The following is a 15,863-nucleotide window of genomic DNA, read 5'->3' on the forward strand; positions in this document are numbered from 1 at the left end:
AAAGATACGTGTTCTGATTATGATTTTAAATATCAATATAATGAAGATGATGACATCTTAAACTTCTTTGAGTTACATTATAATTATTTATATTTGGTTGAATCCCATAGAATGAGATGCATATATCTTTCGAAAAAAAAAGTCAAATAAAAATAAATAAATAAAGAGGTATTAAAGATGTGACTTTATTAAAGTTATTTTCATAATTAAAATCGGCGAAATCGGCCCATGATTTAAAAATCTTTTCTTTTTTTTTTTTTTTTAATAAGCCGTGTACTAAAATAGTCTTTAAGATGATTTGAACATATAATAAACACCAAGTATGAAAATATTTATATGAAGGTTATTTTAAGATAGATAATCAGAACGATTTGTTCATAAATTATTTACGTAATAAACGCGGTTGATACATAAATCCCGTTATTTTAATAATTCATAAATGATGATTATTTCGGTATTGTTCGGTATTGTGAGATAAAAATCACTCATTTTTAGCTCATCTGATTTTTTGAAAAAAAATGATGAGTTATTGTCATCACTTGAGCGGTTGTCGGCGTCGGCGTCGGCGTCTGCGTCGGCGTTGCCTGGTTAAGTTTTATGTTTAGGTCAGCTTTTCTCCTAAACTATCAAAGCTATTGCTTTGAAACTTGGAATACTTGTTCACCATCATAAGCTGACCCTGTATAGCAAGAAACATAACTCCATCTTGCTTTTTGCAAGATTTATGGCCCCTTTTGTACTTAGAAAATATCAGATTTCTTGGTTAAGTTTTATGTTTAGGTCAACTTTTCTCCTAAACTATCAAAGCTATTGCTTTGAAACTTGGAATACTTGTTCACCATCATAAGCAGACCCTGTACATCAAGAAACATAACTCCGTCTTGCTTTTTGCAAGAATTATTGCCCCTTTTGGACTTAGAAAATCAGTTTTCTTGGTTAAGTTTTATGTTTAGGTCAGCTTTTATCCTAAACTGTCAAAGCTATTGCTTTAAAACTTGCAACACTTGTTCACCATCATAAGCTGACCCTGTACAGCAAGAAACATAACTCCATCCTGCTTTTTGCAAGATTTATGGCCCCTTCTGGACTTAGAAAATATCAGATTTCTTGGTTAAGTTTTATGTTTAGGTCAACTTTTTCTCTTAAACTATCAAAGCTATTGCTTTGAAACTTGCAACACTTGTTCACCATCATAAGCTGACCCTGTACAGCAAGCAACATAACTCCATCCTGCTTTTTGCAATAATTATTGCCCCATTTGGACTTAGAAAATCATTTTCTTGGTTGAGTATTATGTTTAAGGCAACTTTTCTCATAAACTATCAAAGCTATTGCTTTAAAACTTGCAACAGTTTTTCACAATCATAAGTGGACACTGTACATCAAGAAACATAACTCTATCCTGCTTTTTGCAAGAATGATGGCCCTTTTTAGACTTAGAAAATCATGGGTAGGACAATATTTCTATTATACAAAAAAAATCAGATGAGCGTCAGCACCCGCAAGGCGGTGCTCTTGTTTCATATGAAGGCATGTACTAATACAGACTTTAAGAAATTAAAAAAAAGAATTTTAGAAAATAAAGAAATTTAGACAAATAGATCTATGGCTCATTTTTGTAAAAAAATCTTATTTTCGCGAAAATAACCGTATTTTAACATTTAAATTAAATTGGTAATTAAGCGTAATTACATTTTGAAATTGCTCAATTATCTATAGATTAAAGCTTAATTATAATAATGACGGCATTCTTAGATGTTTTCAGGCATATCATTGAATGGGGTCAAATTGTCCAAGGAGTTGGGGTTGAAATGTCTTGGGGTCGAATTGTCTCTTGGGGTTGAAATGTCTTGGGGTCGAAATGTCTTGCTAGCCGCAGCCTTACAACCCTCAAATGTGATTGAGTTTTTTTATCACTTATAAACTGGTCGGAAGTGTAAAGTTTTCACTCTGCCTAAGGTCTGTCAGGAGTAAATGACCTTACAGATGTCTGAAGTCTGTCAGTAGCTACTGATCTTGGACATGTCTGAAGATGATCATCATCCCTGAACACTAGCAGGTAGTCAACGTTAGATATGTACATTATGTATGTTGCTGACTTTAAACAGTTTATCACATCAGCCATTAATACAACCACCACAAAATCCACAACAATAAGTTCCCTGCTACAAATAATAATGAAAGCAATCAAAATCAATATTTTTATGCTCTACTCCACCCACCTGTAATGACATGAGAGGGAAAATATAGGCTGATTTTTGCTCTATACAGAGAAGCCAGGAGGAGTTAGTTCCCTTCATTCAAACATGTTCTTTCCACAAATGATGTATACTTGTTTCTTTTCAGGTTTATCATGGCAGAGCTGTTACACACAGAAAGAACATATGTAAATGATTTAGAGACCTGTGTTAAGGTACATAGATTACAGTTCAGATTTAGATTCTGAATATAATTATTCTTGTTACAAAACTTTCTCTTTTTTGGATAAAGTGCTGCTTGAAATAGATTGTGATTTGAACTTCCAGACATGAAAGTTTTTCATTTTGAATAAGTTTGGGTTGCTTCGAATGGGTTTCAGTTTTGAATTAGCCCACTAGAATTTAAATGTGCTCAACACAAACTTTAAACATATGTACTATTTGTATGTTTGCTGTAACTTTAAAGTGCCAGAACTTTAAATTTTATGGTAAAGACAGAAAAAGCAGCTGTGTAATTAAAGAATAATGATGTGTAATTAAATGGTTAGAAAAACAATACTTCCAATATTACACATGAACTTATGATACAATAGCCCGTTGGCTTAGCTCAGTAGGGAGAGTGCAGATCTATAGATCACATTGTGTCACACATCATTCGTCCTCCACCTCTGATTCATGTGGGGAAGTTGGCATTTACTTGCGGAGAACAGGTTTGCACTGGTATAGAATCCAGGAACACCAGTCTAGTTAACTAGTTAACTGCCAACTGTTAATAACTGAAATACTTTTGAAAAACAATGTTAAACCCAGAACAAACAAACAAATATAATACAATAGCCATAAAGGGAGGTAATGAGAACAGTTGATTCAATAATACATTCTACTATGTTAAACAAATATTCAAATCTATGAGAAATATGTGAGAAAATAATTCACAAAAAATGGAATTAATATGAAAAATAATTAATTTTATATTCTAAACAAGAAATGTGGCAGTCAGGTTTAAAAGAAAGGTATTATGATCTTTTGACATTCACATATATTTCATGTATTTTGAAAATTAAAAAGTACTTTCATTTGTAAAATGATAAACATAAGCTCTGTGGAGTTTTTGATCAATCCAATTTTAAGAACAATTAAATTGATTTATACCTTACCACCAGCAATTTGCTCATAACTATTTACAGACAGGTCGATCGAGGCAATCGCGATAAAGTGCATTGCTCAAGGACTTACCATAGAGTGAGTAGCTAAGATCCGAACCTGTTATGCTACTGTGTTTTCAAATACAAAACTTTGGTCTAATATACCTTTAAAAATGATAACTTGTTGCAAATCTTATATCTGCAATAATATGACAATTCTATTCTGATTTCAGTGCTACCTGAATGAGATGCAGGATCCGGATAACTTCATGCCAACTGGTATTCAGAACAGACATAAAGTTATCTTTGGTAATATGGAGGAAATATACGAGTTCCACAAAAAGTGAGTGATATCATTTTTAGCTCATCTGATTTTTTGAAAAAAAATGATGAGTTATTGTCATCACTTGAGCGGTTGTCGGTGTCGGCGTCGGCGTCGGCATTGCCTGGTTAAGTTTTATGTTTAGGTCAGCTTTCTCCTAAACTATCAAAGCTATTGCTTGAAACTTGGAATACTTGTTCACCATCATAAGCTGCCCGTATAGCAAGAAACATAACTCCATCTTGATTTTGCAAGATTATGGCCCCTTTTGTACTTAGAAAATATCAGATTCTTGGTTAAGTTTATGTTTAGGTCAACTTTTCTCCTAAACTATCAAAGCTATTGCTTTAAAACTTGGAATACTTGTTCACCATCATAAGCAGACCCTGTACATCAAGAAACATAACTCCATCTTGCTTTTTGCAAGAATTATTGCCCTTTTTGGACTTCGAAAATCAGTTTTCTTGGTTAAGTTTTATGTTTAGGTCAGCTTTTCTCCTAAACTGTCAAAGCTATTGCTTTAAAACTTGCAACACTTGTTCACCATCATAAGTTGACCCTGTACAGCAAGAAACATAACTCCATCCTGCTTTTTGCAAGATTTATGGCCCCTTTTGGACTTAGAAAATATCAGATTTCTTGGTTAAGTTTTATGTTTAGGTCAACTTTTTCTCTTAAACTATCAAAGCTATTGCTTTGAAACTTGCAACACTTGTTCACCATCATAAGCTGACCCTGTACAGCAAGCAACATAACTCCATCCTGCTTTTTGCAATAATTATTGCCCCTTTTGGACTTAGAAAATCATTTTCTTGGTTGAGTATTATGTTTAAGTCAACTTTTCTCATAAACTATCAAAGCTATTGCTTTAAAACTTGCAACAGTTTTTCACCATCATAAGTGGACACTGAACATCAAGAAACATAACTCTATCCTGCTTTTTGCAAGAATGATGCCCCTTTTTAGACTTAGAAAATCATGGGTAGGACAATATTTCTATTACACAAAAAAAAATCAGATGAGCGTCAGCACCCGCAAGGCGGTGCTCTTGTTATATTTGAGCCGCGCCATGAGAAAACCAACGTTGCGCATTTGGGACCAGCATGGATCCAGACCAGCCTGCGCATCTGCGGTCTGGTCAGGATCCATGCTGTTCGCTTTCAAAGCCTATTGCAATAAGAGAAACCGTTAGCAAACAGCATGGATCCTGACCAGACTGCGCGTATGCACAGGCTGGTCTGGATACACGCTGGTCGCAAATGTACTATATTAGTTTTACATGAGATCCTAACAAAGAAATGAAATTCCCTTTCATTCCATGCCCATAAATTTAGATGGTTTCGCAGTAATTGCTATCAGTAGAGTATAATACAATAATTTCTTTATATAGTAACGTAAGAATAAATTCACTAGCATTCATAACTTTATCATGACATCACAGTACATTAGGGGTTCTAACTGACCAATCAGAGAGCTGCATTTTCGAGTACCTGCCAGTTTCCACTTGGGTATAACGAAGTATATTTACAATGAACATATAGTGAGTCTAAAAATAAATATCACACTATTTTAGAAATCAAATTAAGATTTTTCACTGCACATGCCCAAGATGATGCTACAAACAACAAAACTTTGAAGTTTCATTAAATGTTTTATCAGTTTAATATCTTTATTTTAGTTTAAAGTTTGAGATTTTACATAGGGAGTCTATGATAAAGTCTGAGTAAAATGTAATCATTACCCAAGTAAAATTAGTATCATTCCGCAATGTTTTGGACATGTTAAAATTATGAATTTCTTTTTGTTTCCCTAAAATCTTGGAGGGACGTATTATTTTTGGTCTGATTGTCTGTCTTTCTGTCTGTCTGTCTGTCATGAAATTGTATCCACTCATTATCTTTTTAACCCCGAAAAGGATTTTCAAATTACTGGAACAAATGTTTCCATAGTAAGAAGATATGCAGAATGCCACTTTTATATATTGCCGGTCAAGGTCAAGATGGCAGTTCTGTTATTCCATCTTCCTATCTTTCTAGCCTTTTTTTTCCGCAGAATTATTTGATAATTATGCCATAATGCACATTTTAATGATGTCAACACATAATTATCTTTGTGCTATGACTTTATGCAGTATATCAGCAAGCGCTCATTTACATTTAAAAAGACATTCTTTTATTCTAATGAAACTTTTTGTTTCATTTACTTTTCTTATGGTACAGTTTAATCCTTGCTAATAATACTCTTGAAAAACAAATACCTTCATTAAAAGTTAGATATTTGACTTTGTCCTTCAAGAAAACTTTCTCAATCTCTTTATGGAGGTTATACTGTATTGATACACACCAATCCAAAGTATTTTACTGCTACTGTAAATCACATAATAATGCCATTCAGCTATTAAACTTGCCAGATTTTTTTTAAATAAGATTTAAAGTTCTTTTATGGGCAGTAAAACTGATTTTTTCCCCCAGGATTTTTGGCTTAAATCATCGATGCATGTAGTACTGTGGGGCGCATTATGCATGGGTTTAGAGGCAGGTGGTTTCTGTTCACAGGTGGTCATTAGCTCAGGTTTGACTGTAGATGCACTATGACGCATTTATGATTTACAACCATATCTGTTTTTTGTTTTCAGTGTGTTCTTAAAGGAGTTAGAAAAGTATGAGACAATACCAGAAGATGTTGGCCATTGTTTTGTCACCTGGGTATGTGTAACATTTTCTGGTTGTTCTTAACTCTGGTCTTAACCCTTAGCCTGCTGGCGGCAAGTGATTCTGCCTTTGCGACCAGTGCAGACCAAGATCAGCCTGCACATCCGTGCAGTCTGATCATGGTCTGCACTGTTTGCTATTCAGTCAGTAAATTTTTAGTAAACACCCCTTCAAATGATAAATGGTACTGCCCATATTGGAAGATGGACCAGTCCATTATAGAACTTTAGCATGGTAAGGGTTAAATAGGACTAGGCTGATTTTCCATGTCAAGAACCACCACAGCCAGGTACTGGACAAGCTTACTCTGTTGTTAACCTTTAGCCTGATGGTGCTGAGTTATTCTTCCTCTGCAACCAGTGCAGGCCAAGATTAGCAAATCATGGTCTGCAATATTCGCTATTCAGTCAGTAAATTTTCGGTGAACACCACTTTATATAATAAATGGCATTGCTTAAATTGAATGATGGACCAGTTCATTTTAGAAATTTAGCAGGGCAAAGGTTAAAAATCGAGCTTTCTCTGTTACAGTAGTAAAAAACATGATAACTAGGGCTGGTGCAAACTCATCCTCTGGGCCATATTAATGCAGAAAGGAGACAAGTGCCTTCTTTATTCATATGCAGATGTCACCTTTCTGCCTTAACCCCTCGATATATGATTTTGCTAATCTGTTTTATGAACTACGTGATGTCACATTGAATAAAGAGAGAAATATGCTAATGAACTATAATTTATTCCAGTTTAGAATATTTAAAAAAAAATATCCCTACAAAAACTGTAAAATATTATTCATACAATATGCAAACCAGTCAGGTGACCAATATTGGGTCACGACGGGCCTCTTTGTTTGATAAATTCATAAATGTCTATTTTTCAGGCTGAGAGGTTTTCAATCTATGTGACATACTGTAAGAATAAACCAGACTCTAACCAGATGTTGGTGGATCATGCTGGAACTTTCTTTGAAGTAAGCTCTATATTACTTATTTGTTTGTGGCTCTGGGATAACAGGGTCTGAAAAAGGGTCTGAACACTTGGTTTTGCTGTCACTCTTTAATTACAGAAGGTATAAAAGCTGTGATTCCATACCTTATATTTTTATTTTGATGTAAAACAAGATTTTAGTCAACAAGTGGACCTGAAAGCGAATGTATTCCATATGAATGTCCAGATTTCACATCAGGGGCAATCAGTGTGTTGATACTCTCAAAAAAGTTCAATAATGACTGCATTTTACTATGATTACTTACGATTATAAAGCTGTCTGCAAGTTTTTGACAGCATAGGTGTGTTGTAATAGGAATCATGGTGACTTGAAATTTCTGAGATTTAAATTATAAGTCTCAATTTCAAACATAGAACGTTGATAAACATGTTCCCAGTTTGTTTAAGGTAGTGGACCCATATTGACAATCGCCAGTCTGTACGATTGCATATTCTACATATGTGATATTGGCAAAATTCAGACATCACAGAAAATTCTGTTTCATAAGGTAGAGAGAATGCTGAAATCACATACATAATCAAATGTGAAATGCAAATTATCATTATGGATGCGCTACCTTAAATGTAACAAATGTCCATGAGCAGTAAAAAGAATAAAAAGCAACCTATCAAGACTTTATAGGTCTGGGGCAATGATTCAGAAATGTTGCAATAAAGAGGGACCATTTAAAATATAAAGAGCAACCAGTCATGAAATATTAGATGAAATGCAACCAGTCGATGATCTTAAAATAAAGGGCAATTATTAAAGAATGTCGGGATATATAGGAACTGCCTAAAAAATGCAAAATAACAAAAATTTCAAAATGGAGAGCATCTTCTCCTGACTTCTGAAATAAAGAGTAGGCAGTCAAGATTAAAACAAGGATAACAACCAGTCCATGTTGGTATTTATTTTGTGCGATAAACAGCCTCCATTGCAGATTATTTTACAGGTTTATTTCGCATAATTTTAGGAAATGCAGAAGAAACATCAGCTGAACGAGCCAGTGTCTTCCTACCTGATAAAACCTGTACAGAGAATCACCAAATATCAGCTGCTCCTTAAAGATCTGCTCTCATGTTGTGAAGGTCATACAGGAGAAATTAAGGTAAGAGTCATCTTCCCGCAAGTAATGGTACTTTGTCTCGGCTTATACTCTCTGTCTGTTTAAGTGTTTGGTTCCCGACCACACCACACATAATATGAAGCCCTGCTTTAAACCTCATACTATGATTTCTCAATTGTTTAAAAAAGTGATGTCCTTGATAATGAAGTAAAGAAATTCTAATAGAAGAACCAGTTAGAATTTATACTCGACAATACGTAAAATATTATAGAGCTATCAACCACATTGACAATTATGGTCACACCTTTTAGTTTGTAAATTACATAGCTAGAGTTTTCACATGTGTTAATCAAGGGTGACATATTTGAATAACTCAATACTTTGTGTGTGATACCCTTTTTTGACTAGAAATCTCTGTTAAGTTTTTCGTAACAGTCTAACACTTTTTGAGTAACCTTTTTGAATTAAAGTTGAATTCAAACTTGTTTACCATACCAATGTTTATTTAGATGTAAAACAAATCTTATCCAAGTGATTTATGCTGAATTATCTCTTTGAACTTTCACAATCGGGTATAGTTGTTGTACCAAGTTTGACCATTCTGTGTAATAAGTGTCTGCAAGGCTTTGAAGCTTATAGTTGTTTATAAATCAGTCATCTATTTAATTAAGCTAATTGCAACATACTTGTAACATTTTTGGTATGAATTAATGCCCTTTTGTATCTCTTGGAATTGCAAATTTCGTACATCCACAGATTTGTTTCAAACTAATGAGAATGTGTCACTTTAAATATTGAAATGCAATTATCAGCATGATTACCTTATGTAGCAAAGTAGAGTAAATTAAAACGCAATATCAAGACATGTCAATGATTATAATGGTGAATAAAGGGACCATTTTTTAAGTTATTACGTACAACACAGTTATGAATATAGATGAAATGCAGTCCATGGCTTTCAGCTAACAATTTAAGATCAAAATAAACTTCGTCCGTTAAGAAAGGGCAATAATTAAATTGAATTCTTCGACTTTTATAAGATAGGCAGATCTTGTAACGTCTGGTTTAGGGCTAAAGCCCTTGGATTTTTTGGGTTGTTTTGCTTTGTTTAGATGAGATCATCAGTTGCCTTTTCACCATAGCCCCTGTACAGATGATCACCATTGCTGCCCTAAACTAGCCTCCAGTGTTGTGCATACCAGTCATACAGAGCAATGGTGTTCTTCCCAAAAGGTCCTGTCTGTTAGTCACCACGTCCTTTAAGGTTGGTTACCACACCCCACAAAGCCCCACCAGTCTCTGAACCACAGCCCCTCATGCATTAAAGATAATCAGGTGGACCTCTTCTAATCGCTTTGGACAATAATCTTCATGTGCAGGCTGAATCATTGTCTGCACTGTTCGTATTCAGTAATTAAATTTTAAAATTGTATACTCACTTCCTAATTATAAAGGTTTTACCCAAATTGAATGATTGATTGGTCCCATTTTTAAGAATTTAGCATCTAGTTTTCAAGTACATTTGAACCTGAATAATTTAAAACCTGTGATTTCATTCATTCCTATTGGAAGAGAATATCATCAAATTTTGTGCAAAATTATCTTTTATATAAAAAGGTTTGTACATGCATCGTGATTAAAATGTTTATATTAGGTTGAAACTTTTCAGTTGTTAATATAAATAGATTACTTAAAGTCAAAACAAATACTAAAAATATTTGTGAAATGGTTTTGATGAAATTAGTACAAATTTCTAAGTCCAACGTTTTGTTCTGAATTTATTTATTAGGCAATGAATTATGAGACATGCATCACATGATTTTCATCTGTAACAAGATTTCTCAAGGTAGAAACCCTTCAATTATTGGCTGTTGGCTTTTGTTAGTTTTGAAAGGGTCCACTGTTTATGGAAAATAAATGTTGATAAAATGGCTCACTATAATTAAACAATAACTACTTTGTATGAGAAATCATAAAGTAATTTTTCGTTTTTTAATTGAATTCATGTTTGTTGTTCACAGCCATTTTTTTGTGTGTTGTTAGCTCTCTGAATTACAGTGTTACTGAGTGTCATACTGAGAATTCTTTTGTAAAAAGCCCTTACATTTTCATACACAGTGCTACAGCACCAATGTTCTCACCAGAGAGTACCTTATTACCCTCCAATCCTCTTTAGTTGCTATACACCTTACGTAATCCCACCCAGTCTCTACCAACCCTCTGCACTTATCAGTTTCAGTATTTCTTAATTGCTTTGGCATAATCTTTTCTGTGCTGGCGATCATTGTCTGCCTGTTGCGCTAGTTCAGTCATTAAATTCAGTGTACACCCCTTCTAATAATAAATGGTTTTTACCCAAAATTGAATGATGGACCAGGTCCATTTTAAAATTTAGCAGGTTAAGATATTTACCAAATAAAACGATTCAGCTTTTCTGGAAAAGAAATTAAATTATATAGGGACTTAAATTAAAAGGTTGTATACCAGATATGTACTATTGAAATAAGTCATGTATTAAAAAGAAAGTAATCAAAAAAAAAAAAATGGTATAATTTTGAATTTATGAAAGTAAATAATTAAATTATGAACAGTTTATGAAAAAAATAATATGTAGGAGCCAGTATTGAACTTTCATGTTGGAACAGTTTGTTCGCTTGAACCATTAACTACTACTGTTGTTCGCTATTCACATGTTAGACTTTAATGAAGCACGTTCTATAAACGTAATGTACTTGAATTAAATGGCACTATTAACAAACTTTGAATGGAGGTTAACATACAAGAAAATGTTTATCATTTCTTTAATAAAATGGCATGTATTGTTATAAACCCACTTTTATGTACACTATAGAATTAAGTACTGATGAAATAATCTTTAAAATTATTTCTGGGGACTATTTACCCATGGATGGTTAAATCAATCCACAAAATTATTTATTCCCTATGATACAATAATTTCCATATCATTTTTTTGATTTCAACAAGTTTAAATCCAAATTGTATCTCCCTGCAAACCGTGACATAGTGACAACCTAAATAAAATGTATGCCAAAATTGAATATGGACTCTTTTAGAAATTTATCAGTAAGTTAATTATTAAAAAAAATAGGCAAGGGTTAAAAAGGAATTAAAATATGGTTAGAAAAGTTTAACTACTATTAAGAATAACAAGTCATTACTAAACATAAGATTAGACAAACAGAACTTAAGATATAGAAACCTGTTGAAGTAAATTCACCATATATGATTTGTGAATAAAATTTTGGAACAGTATTTTAAATGAGTACCAGACGTTTGTTCTGCCTTTGCGACCAGTGTAGATCATGATCTGCTCTGTTCGCTATTCAGGCAGTATGATTTTGGTAAGCACCCCTTTTAACAGTTAATGGTACTGTCCAAATTAGAAGATGGGCAAGTTCATTACAGAAATTTAGCAAGGTAAGGGTTAACATAACAAGGAAAATGTTTATCATTATTTGTAACAAAAAAGTGGCAGTCATGTTATAAATCAAGGCATTATGACACTATAGATATAAGATACTGTGAAATCATTAATATTCGTGGGGGACTAATATTCATGGATTTTGTGGTTGAGTCAATCCACAAAATTTAATCCCAATGAAAAAGTAAAATTCCCATTCTTTTTATGTTCAAAAGTTGAAATCCACGAATTCATATCCCACGAAATTGCCGTTTTGACCAAAACTACGAAATTTTATGACCACGAAATTAAATGATTTTTCAGTAATACCATTTATCATACATCATTATAAAATAAACTCAAAGGGTTAAAAAGGGAATTTTAAATTTACAAAATATCTAGATCTTTTAGAATAAAAATGCAGTTCACGAAACTCCATTTACAGATTTGATGGACCAAACAGTAACTTAATGAATATAAGGACCAACCTGCCTCAAGTTGCACCATATTGATTTGCTGGTTACAGAATTTTGTAAACAGTCTTTCTAAATGGTAGTATCAGAGTGACCTTCACTTTTCCAACAATCATGTTCAGTAATAATGCTGGTGTAATTCATACCTTAATGAAAAACACAAAAACTGGTTTCATTATTTAACTTCAATAGATGTTAGTATGAGGAAAAAGTCTAAGGTAGGAGTTAATGTGCTGGAGATAATAATGACAGAAAACACTACTTGAATAATGATGGAAAACACAACCAGAACAAGTAACTAGAAAACACTGCCAGAATAATTAACGAGAAAACATTACCTGAATAAGTAACCAGAAAAAAACACTACTTGAATTATGACAAAAACACTACCTGAATAAGTAAAAAGAAAACACTACTTGAATAATAACGGGCAAGACTACCTGGATAAATAACCAGAAAACACTACCTGAATAAGTAATTAGAAAACACTACTTGAATAATGACAGGCAAGACTACCTATATAAGTAACCAGAAAATGCTACCTGAATAGGTAAAAAGAAAACATTACTTGAATAATGACAGGCAAGACTACCTGAATAAGTAACCAGAAAACACCGCCTGAATAAGTAACCAGAAAACACTGCTTGAATAAGTAACCAGACAACACCGCCTGAATAAATAACCAGAAAACACTACCTGAATAAGTAACCAGACAACACTACCTGTTAAGGTAACCAGACAACACTACCTGAATAAGTAACCAGAAAACACTGCCTGAATAAGTAACCAGAAAACACTACCTGAATAAGTAACCAGAAAACTCTGCCTGAGTAAATAACCAGAAACAATAAGTAACCAGAAAACTCTGCCTGAGTAAATAACCAGAAACAATAAGTAACCAGAAGACACTACCTGAATAAGTAACCAGAAAACACTACCTGAATAAGTAACCAGAAAACTCTGCCTGAGTAAATAACCAGAAAACACTGCCTGAATAAGTAATAAGAAAACACTGCCTGAATAAGTAACCAGAAAACACTACCTGAATAAGTAAACAGAAACACTACCAGAATAAGTAACCAGGAAACTCTGCCTAAATAAATAACCAGAAAACACTACTTGAATAATGACAGAAAACACTGCCTGAATAAGTAACCAGAAAACACTGTCTGAATAAGTAACCAGAAAATACTACCTGAATAAGTGGTCAGAAAACACTGCCTGAATTAGTAATTAGAAACCACTGCCTGAATAAGTATTTACAAACCACTACCTGAATAAGTGATCAGAAAACGCTACCTGAATAAGTAATCTGAAATCTACAGTAGTTTTTTATGTCATATTTCTCAGCAATGTGTCAACTGACATGTGTCTTAATTCACATATGGGACAAAATAAATTGGGCCTGTTGCTGCAAATTCCAGTGTTAGAAGAGATCAATGTATAAAGAATAAGTTGAAATGGAGCTTGAAAATTCAGCTGCTAATGAAAAAGAAACTTTTTTTTAAAGGGAGCCATTAACATAACTGTTTTCCACTATATCTATCATGTTTAACTGTATCTTAACTATATCTTGTCATGTGCAAGGGGGGACTAATTTTTGTGAATTGTTTAGATATGTAAATCCCAACGAACACATGTATTTCCAATTCACTGTGTCTTCAAAAATTGAAATTTATGAATTCACATCCCCAAATATCTGTGCCCACTAACTTTAATGATTTTACAATATCTTATCAATTTTATAGGATGCACTTGAAGTGATGTTGAATGTTCCAAAGAAAGCGAATGATGCCATGCACCTGAGCATGTTGGAAGGTCTCGAGGACAGCCTTGAAGCACTGGGTGAGGTCATTCTACAGGAGAATTTTACCGTCTGGGACCCCAAACAGCTGATAAAGAAAGGTCGTGAGAGACATATTTTCCTGTTTGATATGTGCCTCATATTTGCAAAGGAGTCAAAAGACAGCAACGGAAAGACTAAATACATGTACAAGTTCAAACTAATGGTATGTATTTTGTTTTCAAATTATAACTAAGAAATTTGGTATGTGAACAGTGAAACTGGTTCAGAAATTTAACAGAATTGAATAAGTTCTTTTGTTTTCAGAATAACCCCACTAAACAGGAATCCCCTCTAAATAGGAAAGTTGTCAAAAGAGGAGACCCATCTGCACTGAACTTTTCCTGTAGTCCCAAGGCTACTAAGTTTTGAGGGGCTCCAGTGTATTCAAACAAGTGTCGCAAATGTACAGCTTAGACAAGTACTCTGATAATTTGCAAGTACCACTTAAGCAAGTACTCTGATAATGTACAAAAACCACTTAAACAAGTACAGCGATAACGTATAAAGTAATAATGTACATACACCACTTAAACAAGTACTCTGATGATGTACATACACCACTTAAACAAGTACTCTGGTAATGTACAAAAACCACTTAAACAAGTACAGTGATAATGTATAATGTAATGTACATACACCACTTAAACAAGTACTCTGATAATGTACAAACATCACTTAAACAAGTACAATGATAATGTACAAGCACAACTTAAACAAGTGCTCTTATTATGTACAAAAACCACTTAAACAAGTACAGCGATAATGTATAAAGTAATAATGTACATACACCACTTAAACAAGTACTCTGATAATGTACAAACATCACTTAAACAAGTACAGAGATAATGTACAAACACCTATTAAACAAGTACTCTGATAATGTACAAACACCATTTAAACAAGTACAGTGATAATGTACATACACCACTTAAACATGTACTCTGATAATGTACATACACCACTTAAACAAGTACTCTGGTAATGTACATACACCACTTAAACAAGTACTCTAATAATGTACAAACACCACTTAAAATGTACTCTGATAATGTACTTGCGACACTTAAAAAGTACCCTGATAATGATAATGTACATACACCACTTAAACAAGTACTCTGATAATGTACATACACCACTTAAACAAGTACTCTGATTATGTCCAGATACCACTTAAACAAGTACTATGGTAATGTACATACACCATTTAAGCAAGTACAGTGATAATGTACAAACACCTTTTAAACAGGTACTCAGATAATGCAAAGAACAGTGATAATGTACAAACACCACTTAAACAAGTACTCTGATAATGTACATACACCACTTAAACAGATACTCTGATAATGTACAAACACCACTTAAGCAAGTACAGTGATAATGTACAAACACCACTTAAGCAAGTACAGTGATAATGTACATACACCACTTAAGCAAGTGCAGTGATAATGTACAAACACCACTTAAGCAAGTACAGTGATAATGTACATACACCACTCAAACAAGTATAGTGATAATGTTCATACACCACTCAAACAAGTGCAGTGATAATGTACATACACCACTTAAGCAAGTACAATGATAATATACACACACCACTTACAGTGATAATGTACATACACCACTTAAGCAAGTACAATGATAATGTACACACACCACTTACAGTGATAATGTACATACACCACTTAAGCAA

At 33.5% G+C, this 15,863-nt stretch overlaps 1 protein-coding gene across 4 annotated transcripts in view; it reads left to right on the forward strand.

Annotated features, from left to right (window-relative positions):
- The window catches only part of LOC123538436 (kalirin-like), a 315,629-nt gene that overhangs the window by 92,496 nt on the left and 207,270 nt on the right, over positions 1-15,863 (forward strand). For all 4 annotated transcript variants that reach the window (XM_053530236.1, XM_053530237.1, XM_053530238.1 and 1 more), the window contains 6 exons: positions 2,347-2,413; positions 3,577-3,686; positions 6,301-6,370; positions 7,257-7,346; positions 8,341-8,475; positions 14,076-14,336. In XM_053530236.1, the coding sequence (XP_053386211.1) occupies positions 2,347-2,413; positions 3,577-3,686; positions 6,301-6,370; positions 7,257-7,346; positions 8,341-8,475; positions 14,076-14,336 (733 nt within the window). The remainder of the gene's footprint in view (positions 1-2,346; positions 2,414-3,576; positions 3,687-6,300; positions 6,371-7,256; positions 7,347-8,340; positions 8,476-14,075; positions 14,337-15,863) is intronic.

This window comes from Mercenaria mercenaria, chromosome 18 (assembly GCF_021730395.1).
Source record: "Mercenaria mercenaria strain notata chromosome 18, MADL_Memer_1, whole genome shotgun sequence".
NCBI lineage: Eukaryota > Metazoa > Mollusca > Bivalvia > Venerida > Veneridae > Mercenaria > Mercenaria mercenaria.